The 27,548-nt window shown below is 35.9% G+C and overlaps 2 protein-coding genes across 6 annotated transcripts in view; both read right to left on the bottom strand.

Annotated features, from left to right (window-relative positions):
- Nucleotides 1-27,548, bottom strand: part of CRHBP (corticotropin releasing hormone binding protein) — a 481,877-nt gene that overhangs the window by 168,394 nt on the left and 285,935 nt on the right. The gene's annotated exons all lie outside the window — the stretch shown is intronic.
- Nucleotides 1,623-27,548, bottom strand: part of AGGF1 (angiogenic factor with G-patch and FHA domains 1) — a 46,762-nt gene continuing 20,836 nt past the window's right edge. For 2 of the 3 annotated variants that reach the window (XM_082376740.1, XM_082376739.1), the window contains exons 6-14: nucleotides 26,541-26,871; nucleotides 25,436-25,547; nucleotides 24,556-24,607; nucleotides 13,273-13,374; nucleotides 11,881-12,046; nucleotides 10,662-10,744; nucleotides 7,406-7,533; nucleotides 5,100-5,199; nucleotides 1,623-3,828 (exon numbers count right to left, since the gene is read on the bottom strand). In XM_082376740.1, coding sequence (XP_082232866.1) covers nucleotides 3,628-3,828; nucleotides 5,100-5,199; nucleotides 7,406-7,533; nucleotides 10,662-10,744; nucleotides 11,881-12,046; nucleotides 13,273-13,374; nucleotides 24,556-24,607; nucleotides 25,436-25,547; nucleotides 26,541-26,871 — 1,275 coding nt within the window. In that variant the 3' untranslated portion in view covers nucleotides 1,623-3,627. The remainder of the gene's footprint in view (nucleotides 3,829-5,099; nucleotides 5,200-7,405; nucleotides 7,534-10,661; nucleotides 10,745-11,880; nucleotides 12,047-13,272; nucleotides 13,375-24,555; nucleotides 24,608-25,435; nucleotides 25,548-26,540; nucleotides 26,872-27,548) is intronic. The other variant, XM_082376741.1, reaches the window with a different exon arrangement.

The raw sequence follows: 27,548 nt of genomic DNA, 5'->3' as shown, positions 1-27,548 counted from the left end.
TTTTTTTATAAATTTATTTTATTTATTTATTTTTGGCTGTGTTGGGTCTTCATTGTTGCGCATGGGCTTTCTCTAGTTGCGGCAAGTGGGGGCTACTCTTCGTTGTGGTGCACGGGTTTCTCACTGTGGTGGCCTCTTGTTGCGGAGCACGGGCCCTAGGCGTGCAGGCTCAGTAGTTGTGGCATGCAGGCTTAGTAGTTGTGGCACGCAGGCTCAGCAGTTGTGGCACACGAGCTTAGTTGCTCCACGGCATGTGGGATCTTCCCAGACCAGGGCTTGAACCCGTGACCCCTGCATTGGCAGGCAGATTCTTAACCACTGCACCACCAGGGAAGCCCCAATATGCTTTTTTAAATCAGCAATGTAATAAGAATGTTCTTCTCTATCACGGTATAGACAGTTCTGTCTTACTCATCTGAATGGCTACAAAGTATTACATAGTAGGCCTGCAACACAATTTAACCAACACCCCAAGTCACCACTAATGGATAGCTGGGTTATCTGGCAGACAGTTACAGGCCCATTCAGTAGCCATTGTCCCCCTCTGCCTTGCTCATTGAACCTGATTTTGTTCCAACAAGCAACATGTTCTGCCCTAGGTGACAGTTCATGATTGGCTTAAGGCAAGTGAGACCATCCTGTTGGCCTACCTTTTCAACTTCCCTTGCAGCTATGGGCAGTAATGTTATCAGGCTCTGGCTAATAACCCTAAGTAGAAGTCTGTTGTGAGAGTTTCTGAGTAAGCTTTTGCTTTCCTGATAAAAGAGAAATAACAGGAATACTGCTCTTTCCTCTTTCTTCTGTTTTGGACATGACTGTGATGACTGGAGTTCCAAAAGTCATTTTGCAACTACAATGCCATAAGCCAGCACTAAGAAGAGTAAAGCAGAAAGGCAAAGAGAAAGCCTGGGCCCTGATACACATAGACACACACGTAAACACTGACTCATTTTAAAGAATCCAAATGTATTTCCACTTTAAAGCCTGAAAAAGTAAAATGAAATGTTTTAGATCAAAGATTCAAGGCAGAGATATAAGTGATGCCCTACAAAAATAAGAAGCACACTTAGAACAACACAATGGGGAAAATACTTTCAGCTGTTCCTGAGAACACCTTTAGATGCTAGGTCTAGAAACGCCTTTCTGGCTCCCTGCCAAGCATATCCCTCTGTCCTGCAACTCGTTAGGAAGGCCTTTGTATACAATCTCTCCTTGCTGGAAATTTCTATTTCTTTTGCCTGCTCTTTGAAAATGTGCCAAATTAAGAAATAATCTTTTACATGAAAAGTTGGAAGGTGTTTGAATTGGGTGAACCATAACTTTTCATAAGTTCGCAACTAAAGTAAGTGAAACATCAGAAGTAAAAACTTTTAAAAACAGAAAGAAACCCCCCCCCCCACTTTCTGAGAAAAAGTGCTTCCTGGCTATTTAATTCTAGAAAACAATTTCTGTTATTTTACAGTAATGGTGATGGTTTCTTCTGTTCTCTATTTTGCCAGCTTCTCATGTTCTGGCAAAATATGTTAGATTTCTCAAAATTCAGCAACTTGTAGCTCCACTTAAACACTTAAAGGCTATTAAGTTAATAAATTTATACTGCATGAATAAACTATAGTTTTAAATATTAGACGCAAAACAACTTTATGTGTAATTCAAATTGTACATAATCCATATTTATGCTTCTAAACAAACAGAAGCTCACATTTGTACTACTTTTACAGTTTACAAAGTGCTTTTACATACATTTTCCCATTTTCTATTCAAGACAAACATGAGTTAAATATTCTCATTTCACAGGTAGAAAGAGAACCAGACATTATTCAGTGCTTTAACCAGTATATAGTATAGCCCTGAGACTTTAGATCTGCAAAGGGTTTTAATAAAGCAAATATCACATATATTTCAATTTTTATCACCATTTTCAAGTTTCCATTTTCTTAACAAAAGAAAACAATGAAAAAGTTTTCCACAATCTAATAATAAAAATGGGAAATATTACATAGACAGTTGTATACTAACCCAATGAGTGAGATCTACCAGAAGCAAGTTTACTCTGAGGGTCCTATATTGTTACCTATATGTAGGGCACCGGCACCAGAACCACATTTAGATGAGTAATTTTTCTACTTTAGAGAAAATAATGCAGGACACTCCTAGTGCCTCCAAGTCTAATGTACATATATGTGTATGTGTTAGGGTATGTAGGTGGCCAAAAAGGATACAGAAAAATACTTAATCTAGATTTTTAGAGTTACAGGACCTCGGTTTTTCCCATCTTAGGCCTTTAATAACGACAATTGTTTGGTCATATGTCTCATCTTTAGTAATACATTTATTTTTCTTTCCACACCCCCCCTTTCTTCCCAAGTACCCTGTACATTAAGACTAGAAATTCCAACAGGTAGCCTTTCTTTCTGAATTATCTTCCCTATTGCATACTTTTTTCCAGAATTTTCCTTTCCTATTTCTATATCTTGAAAACATTTCTTTATAGTAGATGAAGGAGCTATATAGTTTATATTCATTATGAGAAAAGATCAGTTCCAGCATTGATTTCCCAGCAAAAAGCTGAGAGAAAAGTTGAACAGAAAGGAAAAGAACAGTGTTAACTGGCAGAGCGGTGACACCTGCACTCAGAAAGCTGCACTGCAGTCTCCGAAAATCTGAGGTTATCCTTTCATTATTGTGCTGCCAATTTACAGAGGAAAATTCTGGCTGGTCATGAGTTCAAAGCAGACCAGTATGTTTAAATTATTGGTTCAATGAATCATTCTTTTTGATGTTATAATGTTTTTTATTGCATTTGAAGACGTTTTCAATAAGTATCTTGAGTTTGAGGCCTTGGCTAGGTAACCCTTTTTCAGTAGAAATCAGATTTTTCTGGCACAACTCCATTGCCAGCAATGGGATTTATCAAAACTACAAATGCCAGCACACTGAATATTTCAATACTGTACTCAATTGTTCATATCTAAATATTTCAGCTATGAAACAAACCAAAGGTAAATGCTTTATAGTACAAATCAACAGATTCTTCACAGAAGAAAACAATGAGACTGATTTTCTACAACATGTCAGCTGTTCATTAGCTCTTCAATAATATTACTTGGGTTATTTCAAATATAATAACATTTATACACCACTACCCATGTTTTCTCAACATTTTCTACCTAGGTCCTAAAGGGCATAAACAAGGATGTATATAGTCTGAATTGTTTTTATAAACTTTCGATGTTTCTTTTGTTATGCATCGTACAATAATGAATATAAGGAGACAAGGACAAATGTACATTTAAGTTAGTGGTTACATGAATTTTGCTTATATGGCTAGTTGCTTATATGGGTCTTGCAAATGACAAAATAAAGTAACAAAGCTTGATAAGCTCATCTGTGCCCTGTGAACTTTAGTCCACCCACAGCATAACTCGATTCAGTCACTATTTATTAGTTTTTAAAAATGTTTTTTAAAAACTGCAAACCACACTTTATTACACATTTCTGAATCAAGAGGGGGTAAACTGTGACACGGTTCCCTCATGCCACTGACTCTTTTGGAGAGAAAATGTATGCAATTAAACAAGAGTTTCCAAATTCTATAAAAAAGCTTTTGTGTTCTATGACTGACCTTCACTCTACAGTCCCTTTGACCCAAGGCACAGTCCCTGGTGCATCTTTTTGAGATTTAGTTTCGGGGAAGTTTTCAGCAAACCTCTCTCGTGCTTTCTCCCAGTTCTTTTTGCTCTTGTTTTGGAGAAGGTGAAGATCTTCAATTGAAGATGGCTTGCCTGTCCCCAAGCCTGCATGTGTTCGCCGAAGTTGAAGCTGGATCTGTTACCAAAAGTTAAGACGAGAACTTACTGTAGTATCTAAACACACTGAAATCTGCTGTATCCAATTTGGTACTTTAACTATAATTCTTTGAATTAGAAAAGATTGATGCATAAGAAAAAACTGTCAAATACATCAAATACATACAGGAATAAATACATGATTATACATGGAACTCAAACTCATTTTTCTACATTGTCTTGCTTGTCAATAAGTACAGTTGACTCGATAGAAAACAGAATGCTCCTTAAATAGCAATCACCAAATTTCACTGAGATGCTGCAGAATCAATCTGTCATCTACTCTAACGAGAAGTAAAAGCAATGGATGTATTTAAACCTACAGTCCAAGCCTCGCCTAAGTAAGTGAACAGGTAAGTTAAACATTAAGAGTCATAAAAAGAGAACTTGTTTATTTTCATAAAAGGAGGGGAGGAGTTCGCATTATTATGAGAACCATTATAAGCCACCAGTTACTGAGTGCCTAATATATGTCAGGCACCATCCTAGGGGCTTTATGTTCAGACATCCCTGAAAGAGTTCTCATTATCCCCATTTTTACATATGAAAACTGAAATCCAAACTTGCCCTAAGTTGCACAGCTAGTGATAGAACACATATTCTAACCTGACTACAAAACCCATGTTCATCCCACTCTACCTCAATGAAATGAGAAAATTTACATTAAACTCACACTGATGCACCCATTATTTCTTTAGGTACCAAGTAATCATCAAGAAAGTTCTTTGATCATATTACTACTTTGTAAGGTTTTTGTGAAAGAGAATCTGAACCTCCGATGAACCATGGGACTATAGAATTAAACCACGGTATTGTTTTCCGGACATGATTCTCTCTATTGCTTGTTACATGCTCTGAATCTTGAACCTAAAACAGATTCTCCAGCTAGTACAGAGTCTGCCTGTTCATAAAGTAACACTGTGATTGCTCTTGCATGTTAGGACAAGGCACAGTAAAGAAGTCAGTAAAAATAACTAAGACACAGAAGAACTTCTGGCTCAGGAAATAACATTCACTATCCTAGTCTGATGAAGGAAAAAACTCTAAGAGCCTTCCTAAGAACTTTAAAAACAAAACAAAACAAATCATAAACACATATATTTGGTAACTATGATTGCCACAAAGGTAGTAATTATGTCTCTTTTTGCTTGCTACAATACTCCTAGCACTTAAGGCAACACCTGGCATATAGTAAGTACAGTAAATATATCCGTTACAAGAATAAAGAATGAAAGAAATCTCGAGTCTTACCGGAGTTTTCATTCCTCCACCGTCCTTCCCTAGGCCCTCTCCTTTTTTCCAACCCATCTTTTCCAACATCTTCCGACCTTTATTGCTATCAGTAATTTCACTTTAGAGAAAAGTAAGATGAGAGTTGACTTCGAAAAGACCATTTAAGTCACATTTATAATAAATTCATGAAATAAAAATAACTGGTACAACTACTTTAGAAACTATTTGGCATTACCTAATAAAGTTGAAGATACACAAATTCTACTCCTACATATACTACTCAACAGAAAAGGGAATGTTTTGCAGCTAAATCTAATAACCACAAATTAGAAACAATCCAGATGTCCATCAGTGGTAATAAAGTGGATAAACTGTGGCATATTCATACAGAGAAAATTATATGGCAATGAAAATAAAATGTACCTAACATAACAAAGTAATGCTGGACAAAAAGAATATAGACACAAAATAAATACTAAATTATTCCATTTATTTAAAGTTAAAAAATAAGTGAAATTAATCTGATGCTGGTGAAGTCAGTAGAATAAGTTACCTTTGGGGAGGAGAGAGAAATAGTGATTAAGAGGGGACACTAGGAGGGTAGGTTTCTGGGGTTACTGATAATTTTCTATTTCTTGACCAAGACGTGTATTCCGCAATGTGTTAATCTTACGATATATCACTGATATTGATACTTACATTTGTGAATTTAACATCAACAAAAAAAGTTAAAATAAAACGAAACTAAACCTCTCATTAACTATTTGCATTTTGTTTTATGATCTGCTAATTTAAGGGTATTTTAATTTTATGTTCTATCACATTGTCTTTTCAGTTCTACAAAATATGTAAATTAGCTCTCCAATAACGATAACCCAAGCAATGTCAGACCAATGGATTTCATTTTTCATTTCTGTCTTCTAATTTAACTGTAATACAATCTTCATATTCTCTAGCAATTATTTCAAAAATATTAAACCTTAAAATATATTTGTCGGGCTTCCCTGGTGGCGCAGTGGTTGAGAATCTGCCTGCCAATGCAGGGGACACGGGTTCGAGCCCTGGTCTGGGAAGATCCCACATGCCACGGAGCAACTAGGCCCATGAACCACAACTACTGAGCCTGCGCGTCTGGAGCTTGTGCTCCGCAACAAGAGAGGCCGCGATAGTGAGAGGCCCATGCACCGCGATGAAGAGTGGCCCCCGCTCGCCACAACTAGAGAAAGCCCTCGCACAGAAACAAAGACCCAACACAGCCAAAAATAAATAAATTAATTAATCAAAAAAAAAAAATATATATATATATATTTGTCATGTTGCTTAGCATATCTAGTTTAAAATGCTATATTTCATAAAATGTGACTCCATAAATTCTAAGATGCACTGTTAGTCTATGTACCATTAAGAAAAAACTGCTGTCACATGTAACTGTAAAATTCTATCCAAGTAGTGTATCTTAGAATCAATAAAATGATAATAAGTCAAAATTTAGTAACTAATTGTTAGTTCTACATGAAAGATTTAAATGTTAACTAAACCTAGAATTTATATTCTGAGAAACAAAATGTAGCTAATATATGATTAAACGCAGAAATATAATCATTTTGTAGGCTTCAAAATTACATTTTTCATGTTTATCAATGCTACTTCACCAAGAGAAAAGAACTGGATCAAAAATAAGTAAGGGACTTCCCTGGTGGTCCAGTGGTTAAGAATCCACCTTCCAATGCAGGGGATGCGGGTTCCATCCCTGGTCGGGGAACTAAGATCTCACGTGCTACGGGGCAACTAAGCCCACGCGCCACAACTAGAGAGAAGCCTGCGCCCCGCAAAGAAAGATCCCACATGTCACAACTAAGATCCCGCAAGCCACAACTAAGACCCGACGCAGCCGCCCCCCACCCCAAAAAAGTAAGAAAAATAGTATTTCAGGGTCAAGAACAGAAGCAGTTGAGTTCTGAAATAACTATTAAAAGTATCAGTCCATACCAATTTCTTACTAGCCCAGCCTCCTAAATATCTAATATATAAAAGTATGGTCACTCAGTTGTGTGGCTACAATGTTAGCTATGCATATATATGTGTGTTTAAGTTTGTATGTGATAAATCTGTATGTATACTTACATATATGATCAGTAATTTTCTAGGGAATAACGCAATACCAATATTAGAGGAAAATGTAAACAGATGTAGTGTTTCCATCTTGTTCTATATTATTCCTATAAAGGTTACCTAGCAGATAATATAGCCCTATAAATCACATTACCCTATGAACGTGATTATGGTACAAAGACTGTTTCAAGCAATTAAAATTTAATACTTACGAATGAACGGATGCAGGAGCATCATCTCTTTGGAAAGTTCCTTCACTTCCTATCTGCTCCCTGCGTTTTCCAGCTCTATCTTTATATTTTGGATTCTTCAAAGCCTTTTCATCTTCGTAGTCTGTATTCTTCATAAACATGAAATATTCATTGAGGAAAACAAAACTGATAAATAAAAATATAATGTCTGTATATTTGCCTTGCTTAGCAAATATGGTTCAATGTGGTCTCCATTAAACAAGCCATGATATAAATTAAGATATGATACAAATTAAGACAATTACATTATTGAATATTTCTATTCTATCCCCTTTAATATAGTGAAAATATAGTATATTTTGAATCAGTGCTGTGTACTCATATTCTCATATGAACTACAAGTATTCAAAAAAATATGGAGAACCCCTGGGGTTGGGGAAAAAAATCTATTTCTCCTTTTCTCTAAGGAACTGAAAGTTCCAAAGGACCTAAAATATTTTGATACTGTTCCTTAGAAGGGAAAAATGTAGAAAGTCTTTAAAAAATAGATAAAAGGAAATAAATACTCTTTTACCCTGGCAATAATAATAGCTTTTTGCTTCAATACAGCTTCATTATATGATTAATCAGTCACTCAACAAATATTTTCTAAGTAAAGAGTAAGTTATGCCCTATGCTAGGTGACAGAATGCAAAGAAATTTATAATCCGGAAGTGCAGACACACAGTCTTCAGCATGCTACAGTGTGACTGGTTCAACAATTAAGGTATACACAAGATATGGCAGTGGCACAGAAGAGACAGGCAATTCAGCTTGGGGTTTCAAAAGCTCCTCTTCCCCTTTGTTACTATTTGCTAATCTTTACATAAAATGTACAACACTCATCCAAAAAGATGCTACGGACTGCTAGAGCAATGCAAGGAAAGTACCACAGAAGTTTTTACTTAATTTTGCTTTCAAAACAAAAAAATACAGACCACCAACCCTAATGGGTATTCCCTCCAGAAAATGATGTAGAAATTGAGCTAAAATTTTTGAAAAAACATTTTAGTCTCTCCTTACATATCTATTTTCCTCCCAAATTAACCTCTTAACATTTTTTTCTATTATGATTTCTCTCCCTTAGTACAACAGTAACAAAAAATACAATTCTGCATAAAAATATGTTATTTTGGCAGCATCTTTTCTGACTTGTTCATAAAGTGTAAAAAACAATGGACAAATACACTTAAGACCTAGATCCTATATCTAGCTCTGTCATTTAGTAGGTAGGTGACCAGCTCTAGTTTCTCTAATGTAAACTAGCAATATTAATTACTTTCCTGGTCTACTTATAGGATTAAATGGTAATTTTTTTAAACTGCCTTACTGAGGTATAATTAACATACAATAAATTACACATAAAGTGCACAGTTACTTTTGAGATTCGTATACACTTATGAAACCATCGCAATTAAGATAATAAACATATTCATCTCCCACAGAAGTATCCTCATCCTTCTTTGTAATCTATCCCTCCAGCCCCTCTCCCTGTGCATCTTCTCCTGTAGCCAGGCAACCACTGATCTTTCTGCCATGATGCATTAGGTTTGCTTTCCTAGAATTTTATAGAATCGAAGTATATAGTATGGTTGAGTTGATCTTTGAACAACATGGGTTTGAACTCCGTGGATCCACTTATAGATTTTTTTTCAGTGGTAAATACTACAGTACTACACGATCTGCAACTGGTTGAATCTGTGGATGCAGAACCCCAGGTATACAGAACTGTAGACATAGAGGGCTGAGTACCAGCTATATGCAGATTTTTCAACCAAGGTGAGAGTCAGCACACCTAATCCCCGGGTTTTTCAACAGTCAACTGTACTCTTTTTGTCTGGCTCTTTCACTCAGCACAATCATTTTGAGATTCATCCATGTTGTAGTCTGTATCAATAGCTTATGCTTTTTTATTGCTAGAATGTTTGACCATACAGAGTTAACATAGTTTATCCATTTATGATAGTTTTTGGCTATTAGAAAAAAAGCTGCTGTGACCATTTGTTCACTAGTTTTTGTATGAACATGTGCTTTCATTTCTCTTGGACAGAAATGAAATACTTTGAAGTAGAATGGTGACTAATACAGTAGGTGTATATTTAACTTTTAGACAAAGTACTAAACTCTTCTCCAAAGCAATCACACCATTTATATTTTCACCAGCAGTGTATGAGAGTTCCAGTTCCTCCACATGCCCACCAACACTTAGTATGGTCAGTCTTTTTAAGTGGTTTTAAATTGCAATTCCCCAATGACTAATAATACTGAACATCTTTTCATGTGTGTATTTGCCACCTGCTTTGGTGAAGTGTCTATTCAAATCTTTTGCTCATTTTTAAATTAAGTTGTTTTCCCTTATTGAGTTTTCAGAGTTCTTTATATACTCTAGGTATAAGATACATGATTTTTATCAGATATATGATTTGCGAATATTTTTCCCAGTCTGTGGCTTATCTTTTCATTCTCCTAATCGTGTCTTTGGAAGAACAGAAGTTTTGGAGGAAGTACAATTTGTGCTTTTATGGATAGTGCTTTTAGTGTTAGATACCTTAACAAATCTTTGACTTTTTTTTTAAGGTTTGCTTCTAGAAATTTTATAGTTTTAAGTTTTAAATTTATATGTATAGTCCATTTTGAGCTCATTTTAATATGTTATGAGGTGGGGATCAAGGTTGTTGTTGTTGTATATGGCTATCTAATTGTTCCAGCACTGATTGCTGAAAAAAGACCATCCTCTTTCCACCAAATTGCCTTCATGCCTTTGCTGAAAATCATACACACACACACACACACACACACACACATATATATATATACACATTTATCTATGTATCTATCTATATGGGTCTATTTCTGAACTCATTATTCTGTTCCATCAACATATTTGTTTATCTTTTTGCCAGTACTATACTGTCTTTATTGCTGTAGTTTATAATAAATCTTGAAATCAGGCAGTATTAGTCCTCCAACTGTGTTTTTCAAGGGTATCATTTTAATGCAAGTTTTTTAAAAACTAGAAATGGCTATTCCAATATAGGGTATTATCATCACTTTCCTACTCCAACCTCAACAGTTGTTGAGGTAAACAGTAAACAACTAACAGGAATTACACAAATCTCAGAATCATTCTAAATAGCTCTCGTTTTATATATAAAAATGGACTATGCTTATCTACAGGCAGTTTTATACAAAACCAGATGCACAGTTTAACACATGTAACAATATTTAACTCCCTTACCTGCAAACCATATTTTACTCGTATTTTCTTTAATTCTTTTCTCCTTTCCAACTCTTTTTCCTCCTTACTTAGAGTTGGACCAACTAAAAGGAAAAATTGAGTTTGGTTTAAAAAAAACAAAACAAAACACTAAATCTGATATAATACTGTTTATTTAATAATGAAAAACTAATAGTACTAGTATCCCATCTGCAGATTAACAAAAAGTTCAAATAAATTAATATAAAAGGATCTTAGGTTGTGATGATGTCCTTTCAGCATTTTGGTAATTAAGTCTACTTGGAAAGTAAACCAAAACTCAAAGATTATAGGAATGTTTTAGATACTGAAAGAAACACTGAACATCTTAATTTTTCAATATGGTTACTGTAATAGAAACCCAAATGCAGAAATATTGTGAATTTTCCAAAGGAACATAAGCTTGTGCAAAAGAAAAATAACAGAACCCAAGATTCACGTTACTATGTAATGTGCCATACTCATTTTCATAATGTAGTATGAGAAAACAAAAAATACATAATGAACATGTATAGTTGGTATTTAAAGGAAACAAATGATGTGAAAAAAATTACTTCTTACTAGTTAAAAGTATCTTTCAATTTTTAAAGCCTTAGATGAGTGGGTTTTAAATAAGATAGCAACATTTTACAATATTATTTATTATAGAAAGTAATGGTATATACACAGATAATATATCAAACAAACTACAAGTAGGAAAGCAAATATATCAACCAATAAATCTTAATACCTTGGCCTATTATTTTCTATGTTACTATTTTACATCAGAGTTTAACTGTGGGTGACTTTTTATATCAGTAAATAGATGTTAAAGGGAAACCAATCTCTATTTATGTCACAATTACTCCTTTGAAGTACATTTAGCTACCACTGCAGCGATGCTTCAAAAGCCTATAGACTGGATTAGCAAAAACAGAGCTAATGATTATCATTCCTGGTCATAAAGTAACCTAATGCTGTAATAGTGCAACTAAATTATTACACAGAAAAACCAACTACAATCATAATCTACTAGTCTAGGTCTCAAATTTCAAATACATGTCATTTCTTAGTCTCATTTGATAATATTCACTTAACTATAAATGTATCTCAATAGAGTATTATATCAATTAGATATGAAGCTGGTAACTAACTGATACTTTTTTAGAACACACAGTGAATTAAAAAGCTACCATGCCCATAAACAGTATGTTTCACATACCAAAAGGTTCATCTTTCTTATCAAGACGAAGGTGAGCTCTAACCTGCCCTGGTTCACAGCCATCACAGGTATCACTGCCAGGGTGAATGTGAAAGGACAACACAGTCTCTCCAATCTTCACTTCATCTCCATGCTCAAGTACGTAAGGGTCACATTTAGTTTTGGGCTAAAGGAGAAAAAAATTACAAAACCAAACCCAAGAGTTACATATGGTTATTTTATTTATGTCTACTGTAAGTAATGTCTGATTATAAAAAAAAAATTTGAGATTGTTCTCAATGAGATAGACATATGCACACACATTTCCACAAAACTTGAAGGTGATGCATAATATTCTACTAGTTGAGAAGATGACAGCTGAACCGAGCAACTTCTAATTTTTTTTTTAATATTTATTTTATTTATTATTATTTATTTTTGGCTGCATTGGGTCTTCGTTGCCAGCCGTGGGCTTTCTCTAGTTGCAGCGAGCGGGGGTTACTCTTCGTTGTGGTGCACGGGCTTCTCATTGCAGTGGCTTCTCTTATTGCAGAGCACAGGCTCTAAGCGTGTGGGCTTCACTAGTTGTGGCACATGGGCTCAGTAGTTGTGGCTCGCGGGTTTAGTTGCTCCGCGGCACATGGGATCTTCCGGGACCAGGGCTCGAAGCCCTGTGCCCTGCATTGGCAGGCAGATTCTTAACCACTGTGCCACCAGGGAAGCCCTCTAATTTTTATATTATCAAAATCCACTGATCTCCCCATCTCCATGCCCAATCCTATCACAGAAATACCCAACTCAAACTTCAAACAGTCTTTTACCAAAATGAATAATCATCACAGTCAAAAAGATGAAGTGTTAAGGAGATAAGTGCATCATATTTCCCTTTTTCCGTCCTCTCTTGATAATTCAGTTTTATCTCATTTTTGATTCCTATAGACTAAGAATAAGACCTCCCTCCCTCCCTTCCATATATTATCTTATTATGTGCTAAAACACTTTGCTACATGTTGGGATAGAAGAGTTAACTGAATAGACATAGTCCCTGCCTTCAAGGAGTTTCCAGTTTAAAAACATTTCCTTTAAAAGTTTAAAAACACACACACACACACAAAAAAGATGGCCCCTAAAGTTGCTGTAAGAACATTTACTCTGCATAGCTTTAAAATGCATTTATTTCTAAATATAAGGCACAGGTACATAATTAGAAGTCAAAACTCAACAGTTAAGTATCCACTTACTGTATACATTTTTTAGCCCTTTCTAAGAATTCCCTTCCACGTTAACACATTTGGGTGAATACCAATCTGAACTAAATGATATGTATAATAACTATGGCCCTGAGGGATAAAAAGTTTCATTTCAGCTTTTTAAAATAATGTGCAAGTATTTAATTAATAAGTATATACTCACTTGAAGAATCTGTTTTCCATTAACAATTGTACCATTTTGACTGCCTTGATCCACAAGGACATAACTTTGTAAGTCGTGGTCAAAATAAATTTCTGCATGAAACTTAAAAAAAAGAAACCAGGTAATTATAAAGTATTATACTTTTTTTTAAACCATAGATAATTTCTCTATGATAAGATGCAATGAACTTTAGTCTCTTAATAATTTAACTTTTATTATTTTTAATACATTTTTTTCAGAATACAAAAGTATAATAATGCTTCTGGTAGAAATGAGAAGGCTACAGGAGAAGAAGTCACCTATAATTCCACCTATAATTACCATTAATAATTTAGTATGTGTCCTATCTTTTCTACTTTTATAATATAGTTGAGATTATACTATACATATAATTTGAAATACTTTTTTCACCTAATATATTTGTTCATGTTATTAAAAATTCTTAATACAAAAGGTAATTTGAAACATTCAAGGCCGACTTCTGTTTTTTCCAAATTTTCAATACTCAGAACTAATCACTCCCTTCTGTTCCACAGCACTTTGTTTATATAACAATTAAATTACACAAAGTTTCCATATATGTGAATGTCACTGTACTGCTTACAATTATCACTTACATTTATTTATTTTTAATTAATTAATTAATTAATTAATTTGGCTGCATCAGGTCTTAGCTGCAGCATGCAGGATCTTCCTTGAGGCACGCGGATCTTTCGTTTTGGCGTGTGGGCTTCTCTCTAGTTGTGGCGTGTGGGTTTTCTCTCTAGTTGTGGTGCGCAGGCTCCAGAGCGCTGTGGGCTCTGTAGTTTGCAGCACGTGGGCTCTCTTGTTGAGGCGCTCGGGCTTAGCTGCCCCGCAGCATGTGGGATCTTAGTTCCCCAACCAGGGATCGAACCCACATCCCCTGCACTGGAAGGTGGATTCTCTACCACTGGACCACCAGGGAAGTCCCTATTGCTTACATTTAGTTTACAATTTTCTTATCACTTAGTACGTAATACAGTGCCTCACATATATTAGGCAGGTACTCAATACATGTGTATTTAACTGGATATAGAGCTGCAGAAATATTTAACTTTAAATTTCATAAACAATACATTGCTGGTGGGAATGTAAAATGGTGCAGCTGCTTTGTGGGGGGTCTGACAGTTCCTCAAAATGTTAAACAAAGAGTTACCATACGATTCAACAATTCTACTCTGAGGTAGGCATCAAGAGAAATGAAAACATACCTCCAAACAAAAACCTGTACGTGAAATGTTCACAGCAGCATTATTCTTAATAACCAAAAAGTGGAAACAATTCAAATGTCCATCAGCTGATGAACAGATAAAATATCTGTATCTGAACAATGGAATATTTGGCAATAAAAAGAAGTGAAGTACTGATATATGCTACAACATGGATGAATCTTGAAAACATGCTAAATAAGTAAAAATGCTAGTTACAGGGGCGGAGTCAAGATAGCGTACCAGGAGGACGGGGAATTCGTGTCTCCACACAACTAGGGCACCTAGCAGGCACCGGTGGGGGACAACGGACACCTAAGGGGACGGGAGGAAACCCCAGCAACTGGGTAGGATGTGGGGCATGGGGGGAGTGAAGGGGGGGGAGAAGTGGAGGCGGGACGGGACTGGCGCCCCTAAGGGGTGGCTGGGGGACGGGAAGGGATCCCACGCCCAAAGGGGGAAATTGGGGAACCACTGGGAGGGCAGAGGATCAAAAGGGAGTGTGGCCAGGTTTCCCCTGCCCACTTGGGCCCCCAGGAACCTGTTCAGATCCCAGGCCTGATCCTCTGCCCACCGAGGCCCCCTCCAGCCGAACGGGTCCTGAGGGAGTGGGAGGGAGGTAAGGGGGAGCAAAAGTAAAGGCCGGACCTAAGGGACAGCACCCCTGAGGGGTGGCTAGGGAGGGGAGGAGTTCCTACACCCAGTGGGACCCACCCACGGTTAGGGATCCAGTGGTCGGGGAGACCCTGGGGGAGACAGTGGGGGAGGGCCACAAAAGAACGGAAGGGAACGGGGCCAGTGCTTTCCCTGTCCAGTTAGGCACCAGGGAGCCTGTTGGGCTCCCAGGCCTAATCCTCTGCCCTCAGAGCCTCCCTCCTGCCTCGCAGAACCCAAGCCCCGTCCCCACCCCCCCACCCAGGGTCCCACCTCTGCACTCAGAGACACCCTCCAACACTTGGCCTAATCCCCACCCAAACACCCTCACTCAGGGCCCTACCTCCAAACTCCGGAACTCCACACTCCAGAGGCCCTCCTTTCAACATGCTGCCTCTCCCCTTCAGCGCAGGTCCTAAGCAGAGGCCCCGCCCAATGCCTGAACATGGCCACCTAGGCCCCGCCCCATGCTCAAATGTCACCCCCCACCTGCCTAGGTCCCGCTCCACACTAAATCCCACCCCTGTCTCTTCCACCCCAGTCTAAACTCTGCCCCCATAGCCAAGGTGCATTTTTTTCTATTTTCTCTTTTAGATTCGGGTTCTGTTTTACCTTGTTGATTCATTGTTGTACTTTTATATTTTTATTTTTCCTAATAGATTTTTTATTTTTCTAATTTTATTTTATTCTTTATACTTTGTTATTGGTCTCTCCTTTTGGCTTGTTCCCTGCCCTCCCCCCTTTTTTCTCTTTTTTTCTGTTGTGGTTTTATTTTACCTTGTTGCAGTTGCTTCAATATAGTTTCCTTTTTCCTAATATAATTTTTATCTTTCTAATTCAATTTTGTTTTTTATTCTTTGATACTGTACTGCTCCTTTTTTTCTACCATGCCACAAAGCTTGCAGGATCTTGGTTCCCAGGCTGGAGATCAGGTCCGAGCTCCTGTGGTGGGAGCTCCGAGTCCAAACCGCTGGACTAACAGAGAACCTCAGACCCCAGGGAATATCAATTGGAGTGAGGCCTCCCAGAGGTCCTCATCTCAGCACCAAGACCCAGCTTTATCCAACTGCCTGCAAACTCCAGTACTGGACATCTCAGGGCAAACAACCAGTAAGACAGGAATACAGCACCAACAAATCAAAAAAAAAAGAAACGACAAAAGAATATGTTACAGACGAAGAAGCAGGTAAAAACCTACAAGACCAAATAAATGAAGATGAAATAGGCAACCTACCTGAAAAAGAATTCAGAATAATGACAGTAAAGATGATCCAAAATCTCGAAAACAGAATGGAGAAAATACAAGAAACATTTAACAAGGATCTAGAAAAACTAAAGAGCAAACAAACAATGATGAACAACACAATTACTGAAATTAAAAAGACTCTAGAAATAATCAATAACAAAATAACGGATAAGTGAGCTGGAAGATAAATGGTGGAAAAAACTGCCAGGGAGCAGAAAAAAGAAAAAAGAATGAAAAGAATTGAGGACAGTCTCAGAGACATCTGGGACAACATTAAACGCACCAACATCCAAATTACAGGGGTCCCAGAAGAAGAAGAGAAAAAGAAAGGGTGTGAGAAAATATTGGAAGAGATTATAGTTGAAAACTTCCCTAACATGGGAAAGGAAATAGTCAATCAAGTCCAGGAAGCACAGAGAGTACCATACAGGATAAACCCAAAGAGAAACACACAGAGACACATATTAATCAAACTATCAAAAAATAAATACAGGGCTTCCCTGATGGCGCAGTGGTTGAGAATCTGTCTGCCAATGCAGGGGACACGGGTTTGTGCCCTGGTCTGGGAAGATCCCACATGCCGTGGAGCAACTGGGCCCATGAGCCGCAATTACTGAGCCTGCGCGTCTGGAGCCTGTGCTCCACAACGAGAGGCCGCGATAGTGAGAGGCCCGCGCACCGCGATGAAGAGTGGCCCCCGCTTGCCACAACTGGAGAAAGCCCTCGCACAGAAACGAAGACCCAACACAGCCATAAATTAAAAAAAAAGAAAAAATAAATAAATAAATAAATAAATAAATAAATACAAAGAAAAAATATTAAAAGCAGCAAGGGAAAAGCAACAAATAACATACAAGAGAATCGCCATAAGGTTAACAGGTGATCTTTCAACAGAAACTCTGCAAGCCAGAAGGGAGTGGCAGGACATATTTAAAGTGCTGAAAAGAAAAAATCTACAAACAAGATTACTCTACCCAGCAAGGACCTCATTCAGATTTGACGGAGAAATTAAAATGTTTACAGACAAGCAAAAGTTAACAGCATTCAGCACCACCAAACCAGCTTTACAACAAATGCTAAAGGAACTTCTCTAGGAAGGAAACACAAGAGAAGGAAAACACCTACAAAAACAAACTCAAAACAATTAAGAAAATGGTAATAGGAACATACATATTGATAATTACCTTAAATGTAAATGGATTAAATGCTCCAACCAGAAGACATAGACTGGCTGAATGGATACAAAAACAAGACCCGTACATATGCTGTCTACAAGAGACCCACTTCAGACCTAGGGACACATACAGACTGAAAGCGAGGGGATGGAAGAAGATATTCCATGCAAATGGAAAGCAAAAGAAAGCTGCAGTAGCAATCCTCATATCAGACAAAATAGACTCTAAAATAAAGACTATTACAAGAGACAAAAAAGGACACTACATAATGATCAAAATATCAATCCAAGAAGAAGATATAACAACTGTAAATATTTATGCCCCAACACAGGAGCACCTCAATACATAAAGCAAATGCTAACAGCCATAAAAGGGGAAATCGACAGTAACACAATAATAGTAGGGGATTTTAACACCCCACCTTCACCAATGGACAGATCATCCAAAATGAAAATAAATAAGGAAACACAAGCTTTAAATGACACATTAGACAAGATGGACTTAATTGATATTTATAGGACATTCTATCCAAAAACAACAGAATACACTTTCTTCTCAAGGGCTCATGAAACATTCTCCAGGATAGACCATATCTTGGGTCACAAATCAAGCCTTGGTAAATTTAAGAAAATTGAAATCGTATCAAGTATCTGTTCCGACCACAACACTATGAGACTAGATATCAATTACAGGAAAAATACTGTAAAAAATACAAACATATGGAGGCTAAACAATACGCTACTAAATAACCAAGAGATCACTGAAGAGATCAAAGAGGAAATAGAAAATTACCTAGAAACAAATGACAATGAAAACACGACAACCCAAAACATACGGGATGCAGCAAAAGCAGTTCTAAGAGGGAAGTTTATAACAATACAATCCTACCTCAAGAAACAAGAAACATCTCAAATAAACAACCTAACCTTACACCTAAAGCAATTAGAGAAAGAACAAAATAACCCCAAAGTTAGCAGAAGGAAAGAAATCATAAAGATCAGATCAGAAATAAATGAAAAAGAAATGAAGGAAACAATAGCAGAGATCAATAAAACTAAAAGTTGGTTCTTTGAGAAAATAAGCAAAATTGATAAACCATTAGCCACACTCATCAAGAAAAAAAGGGAGAAGACTCAAAACAACAGAATTAGAAATGAAAAAGGAGAAGTAACAACTGACACTGCAGAAATACAAAGGATCATGAGAGATTACTACAAACAACTATATGCCAATAAAATGGACAACCTGGAAGAAATGGACAAATTCTTAGAAAAGCACAACCTTCCGAGACTGAACCAGGAAGAAATAGAAAATATAAACAGACCAATCGAAACTGTGATTAAAAATCTTCCAACAAACAAAAGCCCAGGACTAGATGGCTTCTCAGGCAAATTCTATCAAACATTTAGAGAAGAGCTAACACCTATCCTTCTCAAACTCTTCCAAAATATAGCAGAGGGGGGAACACTGCCATACTCATTTGACAAGGCCACCATCACCCTGATACCAAAACCAGACAAATTTGTCACAAAGGAAGAAAACTACAGGCCAATATCACTGATGAACATAAGTGCAAAAATTCCTCAACAAAATACTAGCAAACAGAATCCAACAGCACATTAAAAGGATCATACACCATGGTCAAGTGGGGTTTATTCCAGGAATGCAAGGATTCTTCAGTATATGCAAATCAATCAGTGTGACACACAGTATTAACAAATTGAATGATAAAAACCATATGATAATCTCAATAGATGCAGAAAAAGCTTTCAACAAAATTCAACACCCATTTATGATATGCCAGAAAGTAGGCATAGAGGGAACCTACGTCAACATAATAAAGGCCATATATGACAAACCCACAGCCAACATCATTCTCAATGGTGAAAAACTGAAACCACTTCCACTAAGATCAGGAACACGACAAGGTGGCCCACTCTCACCACTATTATTCAACATAGTTTTGGAAGTTTTAGCCACAGCAATCAGAGAAGAAAAAGAAATAAAAGGAATCCAAATTGGAAAAGAAGTAAAACTGTCACTGTTTGCAGATGACATGATACTATACATAGAGAATCCTGAAGATGCTACCACAAAACTACTAGAGCTAATCAATGAATTTGGTAAAGTAGCAGGATACAAAATTAATGCACAGAAATCTCTTGCATTCCTATACACTAATGATGAAAAATCTGAAAGTGAAATTAAGAAAACACTCCCATTTACCATTGCAACAAAAAGAATAAAATATCTAGGAATAAAACTACTTAAGGAGACAAAAGACCTGTATGTAGAAAACTGTAAGACACTGATGAAAGAAATTAAAGATGGTACAACCAGATGGAGAGATATACCATGTTCTTGGATTGGAAGAATCAACACTATACTACCCAAAGCAATCTACAGATTCAATGCAATCCCTATCAAACTACCAATGGCATTTTTCACAGAACTAGAACAAAAATTTTCACAATTTGTATGGAAACGCAAAAGACTCCGAATAGACAAAACAATTGTGAGAAAGAAAAATGGAGCTGGAGGAATCAGACTCCCTGACTTCAGAGTATACCACAAAGCTACAGTAATCAAGACAGTATGGTACTGGCACAAAAACAGAAATACATATCAATGGAACAGGCTAGAAAGCCCAGAGATAAACCCACGCACATATGGTCACCTTATCTTTGATAAAGGAGGCAAGCATATACAGTGGAGAAAAGACAGCCTCTTCAATAAGTGGTGCTGGAAAACTGGACAGCTACATGTAAAAGCATGAAATTAGAACATTCCCTAACACCATACACAAAAATAAACTCGTAATGGATTAATAACCTAAATGTAAGGCCAGGCACTATAAAACTCTTAGAGGAAAACATGGGCAGAACACTCTATGACATAAATCACAGCAAGATCCTTTTTGAACCACCTCCTAGAGAAATGGAAATAAAAACAAAAATAAACAAAGGGGACCTAAAGAAACTTAAAAGCTTTTGCACAGCAATGGAAACCATAAACAAGACAAAAAGACAACCCTCAGAATGGGAGAAAATATTTGCAAATGAAGCAACTGACAAAGGATTAATCTCCAAAATTTACAAGCAGCTCATGCAGCTCAATATCAAAAAAACAAACAACCCAATCCAAAAATGGGCAGAAGACTTAAATAGACATTTCTCCAAAGAAGATATACAGATTGCCAACAAACACATGAAAGGATGCTCAACATCGCTAATCATTAGAGAAATGCAAATCAAAACTGCAATGAGGTATCACCTCACACCGGTCAGAATGGCCATCATCAAAAATCTACAAACATTAAATGCTGGAAAGGGTGTGGAGAAAAGGGAACGCTCTTACACTGTTGGTGGCAATGTAAATTGATACAGCCACTATGGAGAACAGTATAGAGGTTCCTTAAAAAACTAAAAATAGAACTATCATATGACCCAGTAATCCCACTACTGGGCATATACCCTGAGAAAACCATAATTCAAAAAGAGTCATGTACCACAATGTTCACTGCAGCACTATTTACAATAGCCAGGACATGGAAGCAACCTAAGTGTCCATCTACAGATGAATGGATAAAGAAGATGTGGCATATATATACAATGGAGTATTACTTAGCCATAAAAAGAAATGAAATTGAGTTATCTGTAGTGAGGTGGATGGACCTAGAGTCTGTCATACAGAGTGAAGTCAGAAAGAGAAAAACAAATACCGTATGCTAACACATATACATGGAATCTAAAAAAAAAAAAAAAAAGAAAATGGTTCTGATGAACCTAAGGTCAGGATAGGAATAAAGACACAGACGTAGAGAATGGAGTTGAGCACACGGGGAAAGGTAAGCTGGGACGAAGTGAGAGAGTAGCATTGATATATATACGCTAGCAAACGTAAAATTGACAGCTAGTGGGGAGCAGCTGCATAGCACAGGGAGATCGGCTCAGTGCTTTGTGACCACCTAGAGGGGTGGGATAGGGAGGGTGGGAGACAGGCACAAGAGGGAGGGGATATGGGGATATACATATGCATATAGCTGATTCACTCTGTTGTACAGCAGAAACTAACACAACACTGCAAAGCAGTTATACTCCAATAAAGATGTTAAAAAAAAAAGTTACAAAAGACTACATATTATACGATTCCATTTATATGAAATGTGCAGAACAGGCAAATCCACAGAGACAGAAAGTAGACTGGTGGTTGCCTAGGGGTGTGGAGGTCAGGTGGAAATGGGGAGTGATCACTATTGAGTATGATGTTTCTTTTCATGGTGATCAAAATGTTCTAAAATTGACTGTGGCGATGGTTACACAACTGTGAATACACTAAAATCCTCTGAATTACACACTTTCAATGGGTAAACAATATACGGTATGTAGACTATATCTCAATAAAGTTCTTAAAAATTTTCATAAGTATAAACTTATAAAATTGTTCAAACATACAAAAGAATATACTGAAAAATGTCTACCCATGATCCAGCTTTAATAAATTTTGTTATATTTGCCTCAGATACTTAAAAGAAAATAAATTATTATCCACTGACGTGTACTTCACTCTATCCTCCACCCTTTCTTTCAGAGGTTTGATGTTTATTTAATCATGATGTATCTCTTTATACTTTTACCATATATGTATATATCCATAAAAATTATGTTTATTTTGTCTTGTTTGGAACTTGATATAAATAGGAATCACACTATGAATTTTTTATTGAGACAGTTTATAGACAGGAAATTCATAGTTCTTAAATGTACAGTTTGATGAGTTCTGACAAATTTATGCTAAGAGTATATATTTCTTTTATCTTGCTTCTTTGGCTTAATATTATGTTGTGAAGTATATCTAGCTGTTGTGCATAGTTGTGCTACTTTGCTGAATGGTAATCCATTGTATGGCTGTACCACTACGTGTTCTACATATTTCTACACATTCTTCTGATGCCGACATCCAGGTTTTTTCCAAGGTTAACTATTTTTCAAAATGCTTCTATGAACATTCTTGTATATGCACCCTTCTTGTGGACAATACGAGGGTTTCTCTGGGATATACACTTAGGAATGAAACTGCTAAGCCACAGTATATGCAAACCTTAATCTTTGATACTGCCATTATCATTTTCCAAAGTGGTTGGACCAATTTATATTCCACACCAATCTATAAGAATTCTTGTTGCTCCATGTACTCTTAAACAACACTTTGTATTGTCAGAATTTTTAGTTTTTGCAAACATAACAGGTGTGAAATTAATCTCATCACTGTGATTTTAATTTGCATTTTCCTTATTACTGCTGAGACTGAAACCTTTTCTTATATTTATTAGCCATTTGGGTTTCCTCTAATGTAAATTTTCTCTTCATGTCCTTCGTACATTTCTTTCAATTAGGTTGTTTAGAATCATAATAACTATATCAAAGAGTTTAAATAGTTTCAAGTCTTTTGACCTGAAACCTTATTCCAAAGAGCTTTCTAAATTATGCTCTCAACAGGAATGATATTTAATAAATAGGATGAATGAAAACTGACATCTTGGTCTCATTTGTACTTCTTAAATTACTACAAATATTGAATGGTTTTCACATATTAACCATATTTCCTCTACTGTGAATTACTTATGTCCTTCTCTCATTTACCCACAGCGCGGTTTGAAAAAATGAATTTGTATGAGCTTTTAAAATATAAAGGATATATATTTTATCAGATCTGACTGTCCTAGTCTGCCTTTTAAATTTATTTAACAAATAAAGAACTTCAAACTTAAATTATTCAGTATTACCTTGTCCTCTGTGATTTTTTTCCTTTTTTTTAAACTTAGAAGGTCCTTTCCTATCCATTCGTTAAATATTCATTTCTGTTTTCCCCCTAATATTAATATGAAGTATGTGGGGTTTTTTTAAATTTAATTTTTCCATATACCTGGATATGTGTGATATATATTGTCAAACTGATTTCACACAGCTAACAAATCATCTATCCCACCAGTGGACATGTTTGTTTAAAAGAAAAAGCAGAAATGCCACCAGAGAACTACCTACATTTTAGACTGAAGTGCGAGAAGGACATCTTTGCTACTTAAGTTACAGATTGGGTTTTCTTTGGAGGCAGAAGAATCAAGGGTCATAAGAAGGTAAAAAAGAAAGATAACTTGGTCAGAGTTAGGATTACGAGGATTTCCTTCCCTCTGAATGAGTACAAAGTAAAAATAACTAGACTTTCAAACTAATAATGGGAAAACAAATTTCATTCCAAAAAGACAAAAATCACAAAAAATACATATGTTAGAATTATATTATAGTCCATTAAATAGAAACAAAATGGGGATGATGAAAGGTCAAAAAAAAAAAAAAAGAAAAAAGGTAACAGTCAGAAAAGGGAGGGGGGAAAAGTACAGAAAATATAGTAAAGAAAAAAGATAAATGAGAGTTTTGGTAGCTAAACCTTGTAACTTAAGCTGCAACTGTTCTTATTGTTTGTTTTGAAAAACCCGACTATTCTTTTTCCTGAAACCATTAGAGACGCAACTAGGAAAAGCTATAAATGGAAAGCCTTGGATGGTAGAGGATAGATTGTTCTTGAGTTGGAAAATACCCTGGACTCAAAGTAACCATGCACTAAAGTAGCCTGAATCCAGGTCTGATTTATTTTTGAACTGCTATATTATCTAGCATATTTATTTCATTCAATAAATATTTGTTAAATGGGTATTACTTTAATACTTAAATTAATCCACATTTTCTACTCCTGCACCAGACTGTTAAAAATTAAACATAATTTTAGCTCATCCAAATTGTGAAAGAGAATTTTTATTTTCCCAAGCAGTGGAATGAACAAATCTGCATTGCTTTCATTACCATTACTATATTGACTATTAACCTTTCTTTTTAATGGGAAAAATCCTAAGCTTTCTGCCATAATGATGATTTACAAAATCACATCTAGGGGGCTGTAACTGAAAAATCAAAGAGCTTACCTTACTGACACCAACTTCAGGGATTCGGAGAGTATGCTCCATATCTTTTTCTCTGCAGAGTTAAGTAAAATGCCTTTAATTATTTTTGAAGCATACATAAATGTAGCACTTAAAGAATTTTTTTAAAGATAAGTTTTTTTGTTTTAAAAGATAATGTTAAAATGTAAGTCTCTCTATCACACTAAATCTGGTTTCCATAATGCTACTCTAGTTTCCTGTTTGAAAGAAGGTTCCAGAATTACTTTTACTCTTTGGTACATCTGTCACAGGCTAGTAAACATCCAGTGAGACAAAATATCCTTTGTACTAATGTCAATCACTTTTTCCAGACCTGTTGACTGTTTCCACTTCTATTACTACATGTAAAAAAAGTATACTATTTCTAAGAATTTAAAATTAAGATATCGCATGGAACCTGAATTAAAGATACATTACCTTTCCAGTTGGGAAGAAAGGAAATTATCCTACTCATGATTAAAACCTACCTCTCTACCAAGCTGGCTGAATTACAAAGGGGTAAAGGAAAAGAATCAGAGGAGGTCAATAGTGGGTTTAAGTAATTTAAACCTAAAAAAAGCAATACAAAAGATAAGAAAATGACAAAAACCTCTGTGGAAGGTATCATATCACCAAGATTTTATCTCTTTACCTAGGCAGTCCCCTTTAGGGATAATGAGGTTATATCTCCAATTGTCTTCCAAAAGCAGGTGACAAAAGGTAAGTGTCAGAATATTTTTTGAGTGGAAAAGGGAGGGACATGGATGTCACTTTTTGCCTATTCAACAAGTACCATGCATATTTAATGATTAACTGCTCAGGAAAAGTACAGTCCACTGGAATAAGACAAATACACAAATATAATAACATTAAACATTTTTACCTTCCAATTGTAGCAGGATTTACAGCTGTAATGATAAAAAGTGATCCTGTCTGCAACACAGGTGATCTAATTACAATTACTCTAATACATGGGGGCCAAATTTTTTCTTCATCTGCCAAAGAAAGAAATGTGTACATATTAATTCAAATGCTATGGGAAAAAATTAGAAATGTATAGGGATGAGTAGGAGGCATACATAAAGTAAAAATATATTGATAAAATCTTCATTCTGTTTAAAACAACATTCTTAAATTCTGCTATATCACATACACAGTAAGTAAGGTTTAACAATGTTACCAATTTAAAATGATCAACCTATGGGACTTCCCTGGCGGTCCAGTGGTTAAGACTCCACACTTCCACTGCAGGGGGGCACAGGCTCGATCCCCAGTCAGGGAACTAAGATCCCACATGCCGTGCAACGTGGCCAAAAATAAATAAATTTATAAAAAGATCAACCTAAAGATATTCAGCACCTATCACAATTATAAAATAATCAACTCTCTCTTTTTTAAGGTCTTGGAATTTGAAAGTATCTCAAAAAAGCATTTTTACATTAAGTTAGAAAAACTGAGTCTGCCCTTTTTAAGAAAAAATAAGAGGAAATTCCATTAAGAACAAAATAAGCTCATATACACCAATATGAAATCCTGAGTTTTAAAAGTATATCTTTATATCCTCAAGTAAAATAAATATTAGATTTACCGTAATACCTATGTAAGCTGAATTCATGGACTACTCTTTTTAAAGGCAACTGCTTTCCATCCCTCAATTACAAAAGTGGACAATTATCTAATCCACTAAAATAGACTTTGTACCTACTTTAGGATTACAAAGTAGGTAACTTGGTTTTGTGTTCTACTGACTAAGCCATACAATGCAATCAAACATCAGGATCCAAGTACTAGTCATTTATTCACATCCTACTCTTGAAAAATAACCAAGCAGTTATAATTTTTAATAATGTCATTAATCTCTTTAAAACAATCAGCTCACTTTTTGGTAGATATATTATATGGGTTACTAACACTTTTAACTGTTTTGCACTTTTACAATGACCATACTTGGTTATTTATGTAAAATTAAATAATGGCCATTAACTCACCTTCATCTTCAGTATCTTCTGCAGTTACATTGTCTTCACTGGTAATGTCTTCATCATAACTGTCCTCGGTCTGAGAGTCTGTAATTTCACCTTCTTCGGGCTCACTATCAGTCTCTATGATTTTCTCATCTTTAAATGAAGCCGAATTATAAATGTTTTCATTAAGAGGAGATTCTACAGTCTTTGCGCTAACTGGAACAGTATATTTGGGGGGACTCTTTTTGTAATGAATGTCTATTTTGGCCTTCTTTTTCACATTTGCAAAATCTTCTCCCTCACTGCAGCTTATATGTTCAATACTTGATGTTTTTTGATCTTCTGAATTCAAATTCTGGAAAGAGGTGGGAACAGGAGAGAAGACTCTTAAACATGACCATCTTGTATTTAATGCTACATGTTTCAATGAATTAGTGAAGAAATATGTACAGTGAAATAACAATAGCTATTATCTCTACTGCCTCTTCCTCTCATGTTCCCTTTCCTGGTTAATGATATTACCATCCACTTATCCAAATCATAAGTCTTTGACATCTCCTTAACCACCACTTGAAATCAACTACCAAGTGCTATAGACTCTGTTTGAAATTTGTCCCAATTTTCTCTCCTTATCTATTTTCAGTGTCTTAACTGTCCCAGTCCAGGCCCTCATCACATATTGCTTGGACATGTGACAGCCTAGAACAATGCTGTCAAAAATAAAATGCAAGTTATATTTATACTTTAAAATTGTCTAGTAGGGCCATTAAAAAGGTAAAAAGAAACCAGTGAAATTCATTTTATCTAACCCAGTACTTACAAAATATTATTAATTATATATAAAATTAACATTTAATCAATATAAAAATTACCAAAATATTTTACATGGATTTTCTGTACTAAGTCTTCAAAATTGAGTGCAGTTTACACTTAGAAAGCATCTTAATTAGGATTAGCTACATTTCAAGTATTCAATAGCCAGATGGAGCTGGCTGAACAGTGCAGGCCTAGAGAATACAACTAAACCTGAAT

The sequence above is a fragment of the Balaenoptera borealis genome (assembly GCF_965194805.1).
Source record: "Balaenoptera borealis genome assembly, chromosome: 2".
NCBI classification, from domain to species: domain Eukaryota; kingdom Metazoa; phylum Chordata; class Mammalia; order Artiodactyla; family Balaenopteridae; genus Balaenoptera; species Balaenoptera borealis.
This window is presented reverse-complemented; position numbering and strand designations above follow the sequence as displayed.